This window comes from Dermacentor silvarum, chromosome 10 (assembly GCF_013339745.2).
Source record: "Dermacentor silvarum isolate Dsil-2018 chromosome 10, BIME_Dsil_1.4, whole genome shotgun sequence".
NCBI lineage: Eukaryota > Metazoa > Arthropoda > Arachnida > Ixodida > Ixodidae > Dermacentor > Dermacentor silvarum.
The window spans coordinates 144505112-144517694 of record NC_051163.1 but is presented as its reverse complement, the minus strand read 5'-3'; the positions used below and the strand labels follow the sequence as shown (position 1 = coordinate 144517694).

Here is a 12583-nt window from a genome sequence, read left to right as displayed (position 1 = left end):
GTTTGTATAATGTTTGTTGAGCATGACATAATGCGTGCGTGTTATCTTGTGCAAGAAAAGTAATTACAGTCGAACCCGGGTATATCGAACTCGCCAAAAAACGTTTATTAGTTCGATATATGGCATAATTCGATATAGGCCAGCTATAGGATTTGTTGACGCAAAGGCACATACCAATAAGAAAAGTGTCTTGTTTGGCAACATTTGCCAAAATAGAGCGGTTTCATCCGCACTGAAGATATCTTGGGCTTGATATCTTGCTGTGATATCTTGCCAGTTTTCCTCGAGCCATTTGTCTATGCTGTCCAGGTCCACCGCTCTGCTTTCACCCGTAACAGCTTTGCCAACGATGTCGTGCCGTTCTTTGAACCGTTGGAGCCAGCCGGAACTGCCTTGGAAATCGTTCCTGCCAAGCAAGAAAGCAAGGTCCTTGGCTTTCTGCTCGATCATAGGGCCGGACACCGTGATGTTTCGCGACCAAACGTCCACAAACCATTTGTAAACGGCCGCTTCGACATCTTCGTACACGTCGGGCGCCACGGGCACCTGGCCTTTTGTCCAACTTGGCCCTGATGTCTGCCTTGTTCTTCAGGATAGTACTCAAGGTGCTCTTTGGAATCTTGTACGCGCTCGACTCGATTTACGATTTCGACTTTCACGGCGAACGGCAAATTCTGCCTCTTTGCACAAGCCATGACGACAGCGCGCCAAGAAAGTTCACAGAGCGCCACCAGGCAACACCACCAGCACGGACCACGCTGAATGAGGACTCGAGGAAAAGAGGCAGCAGCAGGCACACAAGCATAAAGAAAGAAAAAATGGAGCTCACTTGTACCAATTTCTTTCTCTATGCTTGTACTGCCTCGGAGAAAGCACGACGGCCTCTGATTGGCTATAAGCGCTGCGAGCAGCTAGGCCAGGATAATTTTTTGCAGGGGGGTGTTCGCCTGTGCACAGCCGGGTCTCAACCACTTTTTCTAGGGTGGCGCCAGCAGTTCTCCCCACAACCGCGAGGCAAAGCCAACTTGCTGGGGCACTTTTGAGGCACATGGAGTTTGATATATCGGTTGTCGTTGCTATTTTCGTTCGATGTAACAGTAACTTTTGCTATATATTTTCAATGTAAATTTACCGTGTTTTGAAATTGTTTGATATACGGGTTAATTTGATATAAACGGGTTCGATATAGTCCGGCTCGACTGCCCTTGTTTCTATTACATCAATGTTTCTATCAAGTGCCAAAAAGTAAGATTATCAACTGCACATTTGGATGCTCAGAAGAAAAAAAAATGGCATCTCACAGCGTTTATCTTCAATAATTACTAAATATTGTAACTTGCTGTTTCTCGTATTTTTAATCTGCGGTATATTCTCGTGCTTTTAAGCGTTGCCATTACGTTGTGTATTGGGTGGCGTTTTTCGTCCTCTGCAGACACCATATGACAGCTTTCGCCATGTGTAGGTGCACCCATGCGTTTGCCCTGTATGTATTGACACAGTGGTGGGGCTTCCCCACCGCGGGACGGCGTGCGCAAAGGTCGGCGCCATGAAAGACGATGAAGTGCGTAACCTGCTCGTTCTTCTTCTGGCCCGCCATTAAAGAGAAGCATCTACTTTTTCAAGACTCCGTCTTTCATCTACGTTACATTTTTCTGGTGGAGGTGCTGGGTAACTTAGGTTGTTGAGACGATGCGATTTCCAATGTGCCAATTTCAGTCACATCAATGATTTCGCGAAGAAATACGATTGTCGTTCCTCGCGACACATGCCAATACTCGTCGCTAAAGTTTGTTAGCATAATGACTGAACATTTGTTTCGCACCTGAAGAAGCCCTCTGGCTATGCAAATGTGGCGCTCAAGAAGCAGGGGGATGTTTGCCTCAGCAATTCCTTCGGCGTCGTCCTCCATGTCTCATCGGACAAGGGTAAGCACGAAGCTCTTGGGCGGCAACGCGACGTGATCGTCGGCTACGCGAAGCACGATGTGACGGTCGTTGCCATTCCTGTTCGCTATGGCTTGTGTAGTAGCGGAGCTGACTCTAGACTCTTGCAGGTCGATGATGGCAACGTTCGCCTGAAGGAAATCCATGCCGAGTATAGTATACTATATTTTCCATACTAGCAGAGTCACATTGAGGCAATATGTTAAAATATTCTGTGCTGTTAAAGATGACATATGTGTCGTATCTTTCTCTGGCTTAGAAAGAATAAAAATTATTTGTATGCGCATTGCGTCACTGACGCCTCAGCTGCGCAGGGACTGCCTTTGAGCGGAATATACAATATGAGCGGAAGGACATCAGTGGGAGTGCATTGACAGAAGGGGGGGGGGGCGCTCTGGGGAAACCTCGCTCCCCCTAATGAAAGATTCTGCGCACGCCTATGTCGGTCACTAATATGTTATCTGATTTTCAACTTGCTGAGTGTAGAAGAATTGCGAGACAAGAATTGCAGTGCAGAATCGCAAAAGAAGAATTGAAGCGTTTAAGAATCGCTGTGCTTTTGCCACGTCAGTGCTTACATGGGTCCATTATGACTACGTTATGTGGTGGGCATCTGAATGACCCTGTGTCCCACCTCTCCTTCAGGTTTCTTGCTCTGTATGCAAGTCCACACTGAACAGCACCCCTTATGCTCATGCAAACAAAGAAAGACAACCTGCAGGGACCCCCCCTCCACTGTGCCTCCCCTTATTCCCCTTGTATAGTAACATAACAACATGCTGAACATTATCAGCTAACACAAGACAAGAAAGCAAATGGCCGCCACTCAATGGTTGAATAATTGCAAGTGTAATGCACATCCATTTCCATTATTATTTTTAAAATTAAATTATTGTGAACAATTAGTTTCCCCTGTGGCTTCATTGTGGTTATAAATAAATGAACAGCCTAAAGACGGAACACAGAGTGACAATGTTGTAAAAACAAAACAAAACAAATTGAAACCTTGCTCGACACACAATTATAAATGTTTAATTTTTGCTGCCAACCTGTTCATCCTTGGGATCCATTTTAAATGGCCCTCACCAGGTTTGGGCTTTGCAGACAGACAAACATGGTGCATAGATCAAGTGCTGGTGTCTAAAAAACCTCTACAGCTGGAAATACCAGTGAAAGCCGTGTCTCCTTTCGAAAGAGAGCCCCGCCTCCAGCTGGAGAATTGCCGAAACGCAAGATGCACTACTGCCCGTAACTTGGATGATTACGGCACATGACTTTGGTAAATCATCTAATGTAGAACGCACAAACGTGCTGCTTGGAGTGCACCGCACTGCGAAAAACGAAAGAATAGGAGTTACGTGAAAGTGACGCAGTCCCTTAGCTCTGGTACGTGCGGTGGCTTGAGGCAAACGCTACTTGAGACAGAGATGTTAGCAGTGAAGCTGGCGGCATGATTTATCTCCTCCAATATTGATAAATTCCTGAATATAACCACTATTCCTAACAGGGCCTGGAAAGGGGTCATCTTTTGTCGATGTTACTGTCGCCCTCTTGAGGTTCCATAAATTTGTTCAAAAGCTTTGACTTATGCAATGGGCGATCCTATAGCATCACAATAAACAGTGCCATTCAGAAGAAGGAAGTTCCTCCACCACCCAGGCAGGAAGAAAAGCCCTTTGCAAAGTAAAGTGCGCTACTCACAGACATGGCTGTCTTAAAGTGCAGCGACTTGCCCCTTTTTGTGGCTCTGGAAACAATTACAACACCAGCAAAACATAGGCACTCAATACCAAGTGGGTTAAAAAAACAAAACGCCTGTATAGACCTAAAGGGTTAAAATGTGCAGTAAATCTTTAAAGATTTCTGCCAATAAATAAATAAATTACAAGGCAGCAATGAGCACCGATCAACTGAAGCGCAAGAAAACGCGGAATGTAGATGTAGTGCAGGGGCCATGTTTTTCTATTTTCTGAACTAATGAAATACATCTTTATAATTGCAATATACACTGATATTGTCTTGAGAAAATTGAGAAAGTGCACACATATGCAGGGTATTACAAAAACAACACAAACAAGAAGTTGTGCACCATTGTCAATAAGCCATTCTACTTACTTACAATACCCTCAACACCACCGAGTGGAACAACTTAGAGAATATGCTGTGTCCAGGAGTCTCCCTAGAAATTATTTAGAGGTGGTCATCATGTGATAGAGGGAGGGTCCCTCTCTCTATTCTTTTTTCCGTTGCTACTGCCCACAGGAAGAGCACTTATTGCCTGGCGCAGATTTGAATTGCCAGCGCATGTGTCACATGCATTTTGACAGCAACGAGCTGTACATTTGCTTGTCCTGGCGAAGTTTGCCAATCGCAATGGGATGTGTTGCTGGCTCGTGTTAGTTTTGTTAGTGCATCTCAAATTCAAAATTGGTGAATGTACATTTAAAAAAATTGTGGAACGGTCATATTCTGTCATTTAAAATTGTACATTCACCAATTTTGCATTTGGGACGCATTAACAAAACTAACAGGAACAGCAACGCATCCCACCGCAATTGGCAAACTTCGCCGGGACAAGAAAATGTACAGCTCGCTGCTCTCAAAATACATGTGACATACACGCCGGCAATTCAAATCTGCCTCAGCCAACACTTATGTGCTCTTTCTGTGGGCACACAGCAGCAAGCAACGAACCCTAGAAATTGCACAGCAAAATATGGCGCTGCAGCTCACGTCTCTCTGCTTTATGTTGGTTCCGAAATGACATCAATGGAAAATCACGCGCTGGATGGATGAATGCTATGAGCGTCCCCTTTGAAATGGGGCGGTGGGTTGCGCCAGCAAGCTCTTGTTACTATTTTGCCTAATGTCCTGCCTATCTTAAACACACACGCACACATACACACGCACACAAAGAATTCCCAGCATCAAACTTTGAGCCCCTATTGAGAATTTGTTTTTTTAGGTCTCCGTTGTTTGTGGTACTTTTCTGCTATCAAACTTCCATTTCATGGCATGACAAAGGGCACCTATTGTCAATAACAACTAAAAAATCATCAACGTATCTAAAAACTTTAAGAACATGCCATGAAATGGTTGAGCAGATTTTAGAAGTTTTTAGAGCAAACGCAAAAGGACTTACATTTACTATTGAGCTTCCGAAGGGCAGTTCCTTGCAGTTTTTAGACCTTAACCTAGCACTTCTGAGTGATCATGTTTGCTGTGCGTACATCTCTCGAGGTAAAAAAGAATTGTTGCAGTACGACTCAGAGCACTCTAAGACTGTGAAGGGTTGAATCGCTTTACTTTGCCTCGAATCTGCTCTGCGCAAGTCATGTGTACATATGGTGCAGGCGAGTTTTCACAATCAGCTTGAGAGACTGTTAAGGGCTGGCTTCCCGCAGTGTGTCCTAAATTCTGTGATTGAATCCCTGCTGCAAAAGTTGAAAGCCACCAGTGCCAATGTAAAGGCGCACTCAAAGGAAAGGGAGCGTGTTAAGCCAGAGGTAGTCCCATATGTTCACCGTTTGAGCCATAACCTCAAGAAGGTGGCTACCAGATATGGCATTCCTGTTGTTTTGTCAGCTCCCAACAAATTGGCTCAATTATGCCCTCGTATCACACACGATGGGCCGCGGGGCAGCCAGAAGCAGCACACCAAACCTGTCAGGCGCTGTATTGAAGGGGTGGTCTATGAGATACCCCTAGACTGCGGTAGGTCCTACATTGGACAAACGGGACATTGCATTAATGACAGACTGAGGAAGCATGCAAATAGTACTGGTAAGTGCGACAATGTGCATCTTCCTGCGCACTGTAAGGCCTGTCCTTGTGAGCCACGCTTTAAGCAAGTGTCGATACTGGGCAAAAGTGGCGACGAAACTACGAGGAAGTTGTTTTCTTTATTAAAAAGAAAGGGTCTGATTGTGTTAGCAACACATTGTATTCTGCAAAAATGCATGTGCTTTCTTGCAAAAAATGTTACCTTGACCATGTAGTTCCATGGCATACCTTCTGCAGACGCGCGGAAGTTAATGTTCTGACGCTGTCATTAAACAGTTGGTAGTTTGGAGCTTCACTGTCTCCTCTCTTCTGTCCCCTTTTCACAAAATGCATTTTGCGCCACAGTAAAGTATACGTAGGAAATATCAGAACCAACTTGCCCAAGAAGAAGTTCTTTTGAAATGTTCATATAAAATGCTGTTATCCATGCTGTACACCAGGTTTCTCGTCTCCTACTAGGACAGGACACTGGTGGAGGTGCGGAGCAGGACTGCCTCATGTTTAGCACCCTTTCGCGGAACCATACATTGAGTGCAGAATCACCTTCGTGCGTCAAAACCCCTGTTCACCAATACAGTCGCCGCCTGCTAGGCGGCGATGCCTGATGCCCGAGTTCAACTCACTGCAGGACCCAGCAGGAATGAGTCTACCTGCTTTCACTATGGCCACTGCAACTCCATCGCAGGTGACGCTGCAGAATCCTAAGATTCCGGACAGTTTCCATGGTGACGCTTTTGAAGAGATTGGCTGGACTAGTTCGAGCGTGTCACCAGTTATAATGACTGGGGCTCCCAGCTCGCTAATCTCTATTTTGCCCTTCAAGGATGTGGTTCGTAAACTGGGAGAAGAGTTTGACCACTCGGGATGTCTTCCGCACCAAGTTACTAGACACATTCACTAGCAGCAACAGAAGAGACAATGTGCAGCACTTTCTCGAATCCCATATTAAGAAACCAAATGAGAGCCAGCTTGCTCAAGATATGGCCTGCCTTTTCCATGGAGCAGACCCTTAGATGGGTCTGCTCCATGGAAAAGAAAAGAAAAGAAGTTGTGCTACCTCTTGCAGGGAGTGAAGGAGCAACTGTTTGCCGGACTCATGAGGAATCCACCAACGACAGTGGACGAATTCACCGAGGAGGCTACCACTATTGAACGGGCACTACAGCAGTGTTACCGCCAATATGACCACAAAAAACTCGCCGATGAATGGTTCACTTCTACCTGAGAGCTGCGGCACATCTCTGCATGAAGTCATCCGAGAGATTGTGCGAGAGGAGATCCGGCGGCTTGGGATTGCTCCCATGGCACCAGCGGTGGCTTCTGTCGCTGATGTCATTCGGGAGGAAGTTCGACAAGCCTTTCTTTGCCCGATTGGCAGGTGGTGGCGCGACGATTCACCTACACGGAAGCTGTTCGTCGTCCACCTCCCGCCACTTCAACGACTCCAACCACATCCCATGTAACCGACGCCGTCAGCGCCGATCTTGTCATGTGCATTGACGGCCACCAAGCGGCTGCTCTGGTTCACATTTTTCGATAATGAGTCTAAAGCTAGCCGACAGACACCGTGGACCGGGCCCAACATCAGAACTGCTGGGGGTCAGTTGATGACACTCATTGGAAAATGCACAGCCAGAATAGTAATCGCCGGTTCAGGCTTTGTCACTACCCTCGTCATTCTCTTTGAATGTTGTAAGGAACTTATATTGGGGATGGATTTCTTGAGAGAGTACGGTGCAGTGATTAATATCCGGGACTGCATCGTCACGTCGTGTTCGTATCGCTGACAACGCGCCGCAAAGCTGTTTCCTGGTGCCTGTAATCTGCGATAACTTACACAGTAGGACTGGAGTCGCTGAACACATCAACGCACTGGTACTGAGTCCTGACGTGTCCATTGCCAGGGCTGTAATTAATGAACTCAACTGACATGATCAACAAATTTTAACACGGAATGTCGACACATTGTTAAAGGCACTGCTGTTGCTTACTTAGACGAATTTGCCCCAATACAAGACTGCCTATCAGTGCAGCATGTGGCGTCCACTGTGCCTATACCTGCGCCTGTGGTTGACGTCAGTCTAACTTCATCCCCGTCGAACGCAACTGCTTTCTTGAGCTCATCAATAAGTTTCACAGCTGCTTCTCATCTGCGTCAAGAGTTAGCCAGATGCCCCTCACCAAGCACCGTATTATCACCGAAGCTGATGCAAGACCCATTTGGCAGAATCCTTACCGTGTAGCACCGAAAGAGCACGAGGCAATACAAATTTATTTATTTATTTACATACTCTCAAGGCCCGAGGGCATTACAGAGAGGAGTGGTGAGTACATATGAAGTCGTTGGCAATCTTTTTGAAATTAATGGTGTCACTAATAGCAGCGATGGAGGCGGGAAGGTGGTTCCAGTCAGCGGCAGTGCGTGGTATAAATGAGTAAAAGTAATAGTTGGATTTGCATCGTGGTATCCCCACCTTCATTTGGTGATCGTTGCGAGGTGAGATATAGGATGGGGCAAGGAACAACACAAAAACAAATGAAGACGATGCTTGAGGACGGGGTTATTTGGCCATCTAAGGGTATTTGGGCATCGCCTGTCATATTGGTAAAAAAGAAGGACGGTAGCCTGTGTTTCTGCGTCGACTATCGAAGACTCAACCAGATCACAAAAGAAAAACACTTATCCGCTACCGCATATCGATGATTCACTGGACAGGCTACGAAACGAATGTTACATTTTGTCGATGAACTTGAAAAGCAGCTAGTGGCAAATCGAACTTGATGAGCAAGACCGTGACAAGACTGCTTTTGTGATGCCCGAAGGACTTTATGAATTTCAGGTGCTTCCCTTCAGTTTCTGTTTTGCACCAGCAACATTTCAATGATTAATGGACATGGTACTCTCAGACCTCAAATGGCAAACCTGCCTGGTGTACCTCGATGACGTGGTTGTTTTCTCTGCCACGTTTGAGCAACACTTACGAAGACTGAAGACGGTCTTTGAAGCAGTACACTCAGCTGGTCAAACTTTGAAACCTGAAAAGTACCATTTTGGTTTTGAAGATCTTAAATTCCTTGGCCACATCATTAGTCATCAAGGTGTCCGACCTGACTTCGATAAAATCGCTGATGTTCTGTACCGATTCTGGCCACTGAGTTCAGCGAATGACGTATCTTCGTCGGTCAACCCTGGTGATGAAGAGTGCCCTCTTCTGGCCCCAAGAGTGCATATATGCCAGTTATTATCGAGTTCCATCGTTCTGTGTTTGTTTCGTGACGGCAATAAAAAGGTTATTGCCGATACCGCCTCGTAGCGATGGTGCCTTGTGATATGATCCATGCAGCAACTTAACAGCTCAGAGGTGGTCATAGCACTAGAAGACATGGACAAGAACGAGAGAACCGGACAAGTGCTAATTCTGGCCAACACCGCTTGTCCTGTTCTCTCGTTCTTGTCCATGTCTTCTAGCGCTATGACCACCTCTGATGAATCTAACCAACTAGCTTAAGAAGCCATACTTGTAGACATAACAGCTGACATTGCTAATTTCCCAACATTATCTGATAAAAAGTCCGTGCAGCATTCTCTGTGCCTTTGCGCCTACTACTGCCGGTTTTTTGCGGAATTTTCGCACATCGCGTGGCCATTAAGACATCTCACCAGAGAAGGTCTCTCCTATGTGTAGGTCGAAGAGCAGCAATGGGCATTTCATGAGCTCCAGAAACGGCTGCAGACGCCTCCCGTGCTTGCACACTTTGATGTAGGCGCCCCGACGATTCTTCATACCGATGCTAGTAATGTCAGCCTTGGCGCAGTGCTTCTTCAGCAGCAGGACAGCACCGAAAGAGTGATTGCTTACGCCAGCAGGACGCTATGAAGAACAGAGGCTAACTACTGGACTACAAAAAAAGAATGTCTTGCAATGGTATAGGCCATCCTGACATTTCTTCTATATTTGAATGGCTGCTGTGCCATTGTTGTCAGTGATCACCACGCACTTTGCTGGCTAATTTAAAAGATCCAGCTGGTCGGCTTGCATGCTGGAGTCTTTGGCTCCAGTTCACTTCACTGTTTTGCACAAATCGGAGAAGCGACACACCGACGCTGACTGCCTTTCTCGGTCTCCTGTTCGGACTGCAGTGCACAACGATGACGATGCGGCTTTGCTGGGCATGGTAGATAGTGTTGCCATTGCACGGCAGCAACGTGAGGATGCAGAACTGATTAGATTAGAGGCAAGAACAAGCAGCGTGCCAATGTTATGCGCACGAGGGCTGCCTTCGTTTTTCTTGCGCCACGACCTTCTCTATAAAAAGAACTCTTCACCTAGTGGCAAAAGCTACCTACTCGTCATTCCCGCATCTCTTCGGGATGCCTGTCACAGTGACTGTTGGTCACTTGGGCTACACCTGCACATTTTCAAGAATCAGTCTAAAGTACTACTGACCGAGACTTGCGCCGGTCGTGAAACGTTATGTTCAGACATGCCTGGATTGCCAATGCGGAAAAACTCAAGACAGCTGGACTGCTGAATCCTGTTCAGATACCAGAAGCACCGATCGCATAAACTGGCATGAACCTTCTACGTCCATTTCCAATGTCTACTGCCGGCAATAGATAATCGTCGTCACAGATTATCTCACTTGATACGCCGAAACAAGTGCTCCCCAACGGGGAACAGCAGGCAAAGCAGTACAATTTTTTATCGAAGCTGTAGTCATTAAAGTCCCTTGATAATTTAAAAGTACTGACATTCTGTGAACTTTGCCGCCGCGCTGAAAGCCCTCTCACGCCCTCCTCTCCCGCCTCTCGAACCAGCGCTTTTCTGAGCGATGATTGGCCCCTCGGGCCGTTGCCCGGGAAACGTGCGCGGAATGGCGCTTTGCTTGTGTTTTCATTTTTTTTGTCGGTACCATTCACAGGCCGCCTCCCTCTGTTGTGAACCAAGCTAGTGCTACCACAACGCTAGCGCTCTTATATCTAGCGTCATGTGAGGATTGAGTCAGAGAAATGCCTTTTCACGTGAGCCTTGACTCACTACAGGTGATGTGCAAACAAGGGGAGGAATCTGAGACTCTCGTTAGGACATACACACGAAGAAAACCGTCAGTCAGCGAAACCAAGGCAAGCATAGGGAAGTGTTTCCATTTTTTTCTTTTTAGGTTGTGGTGTTAAATACTTCGAAATTGATTGTATAATCATTCATGAAAGAAATAATTGATTAGAAAGTAGAAGAAAAAACAACCATGCGCTGCCGGTGGGATCCGACCCACGACCTTCGAATTTCGCGTCCGGTGCACTACCAACTGAGCTACGGCGAAAAGCTGTCCAATCTTCAACTTTTCTGGGTATTTCTGTCTAGTGTAAGCTAATCTCGAAAGTGTTGACAAGCGCCACCCTCCTTCATAGCGGTGGACGTAGTACGTCCTGTATTACTGCGGGTGTCACGTGGACCGTGATCAAACCTTCTAATCAATTATTTCTTTCATAAATGATTACACAATCAATTTCGAAGTACTTAACACCACAACTTTGCTTGCCTTGGTTTCACCGACTGCTGGTTTTCTTCACAGGTGATCTGAGTTATATATATACTGAGATATATTTCGAAAAATATTTCCAGGTTCATGACCTCGGTAATTAAGGAAATGGTACGAATTATTTCCTTCCAGCTGTCAATCACAAAATGACTACGTCCTTTATGGCAAGACTTTACAGCGCTAAATATTGCTTTGACACGGGTATCTGAAGGCCTCCTAAAGTGCTATCGAGGGACTAGCCAAGATACCTCATCCAGAGAACGTAATATTTCTAGAACTTAATCTAATTATCCATTGGCGCGAGTAATCATCCAGACATTTCAAGTCAAACCCCTTGGCCAGGCCACTTCTCCAAATTGTTGGTAAAATTGTCTCTCCCTCGAGATCATGAAAAAAATTTTATTGTCTTTCAAGCAGCTGTGCTTTTTTTATTCAACAAGTAATAAAGCAGCTGCATGGAAATCACTCCAAGGCACCAAGAAACTATCCTGCCTCTAAAACCACTCAGAAGCAGCTTCATAAACAACATCATTTCTGCGAAAATCATGCACTAGATAAAATCTGCATTTAGCATAACGTCAGTGGGCTGAAAAATATTGAGGATTGTACAAATATATAACGTAAATATTCTACCATTAAAGCTGTGCGCCACTAATACGACTGGTATTAAAATGCCGAAGTCGATGTGGGCTATAATATTACGCAGTTATTGTTCATGGTGCAAGCGTTCGTACTTAACGCTTTTATTGCGCAAATGAGAAGATGATTAAGGGGGCTCATGGTAGGGTCAATCATGTCCCACAAATTTATGGAGTTTTTGTTTAATAGTAGAACGGAAAAAAAAGAATGTTAACTTAGGCGCGGGCGCCAGCCAACACATAGGGCCGACACCCGCACGGCGGCCTTCTTAGCGTGCCGTGCGCAGAGCATGCAGCTGGCTGGGACATCGAGGAGGAAAGCGTAGGAGTGGAGGAGAGTTTCGCTACTTTCTATATTTTAGTCGTCATAAGGCATGGATCTCTGGTAGCACTTCTGGATACCGTTTTATGACTGAGTGGCACTACTCAGCAAAAGACAACAGCTAATCACCCCAAACCAGTAAGCTGACAGAACGTATGACTCTGGCAGACATGATGGGTACATACATCGACGTTGACCACAAGAACTGGGATGAGATTTTACTTTATGTTACATTTGCGTACAAAACGGCTCACCAAGAGACAACACGTGTGACTCCTTTCAGCCTTGTTTACGGCCTGGAAGTTCCAACAATGTTGGACGCGATGCTGCCACACGAGTGCGGTGATGACGAGACT

At 45.9% G+C, this 12583-nt stretch overlaps 1 protein-coding gene across 1 annotated transcript in view; it reads right to left on the bottom strand.

Annotated features, from left to right (window-relative positions):
* Positions 1 to 1840: 1840 nt before the first annotated feature.
* Positions 1841 to 12583, bottom strand: part of LOC119431026 (calcium-dependent secretion activator-like) — a 629635-nt gene continuing 618892 nt past the window's right edge. Inside the window, exons 30-31 of the mRNA XM_049657435.1 lie at positions 3645 to 3690; positions 1841 to 2074 (exon numbers count right to left, since the gene is read on the bottom strand). Of these exons, the coding sequence (XP_049513392.1) occupies positions 1913 to 2074; positions 3645 to 3690 (208 nt within the window). The 3' untranslated portion in view covers positions 1841 to 1912. The remainder of the gene's footprint in view (positions 2075 to 3644; positions 3691 to 12583) is intronic.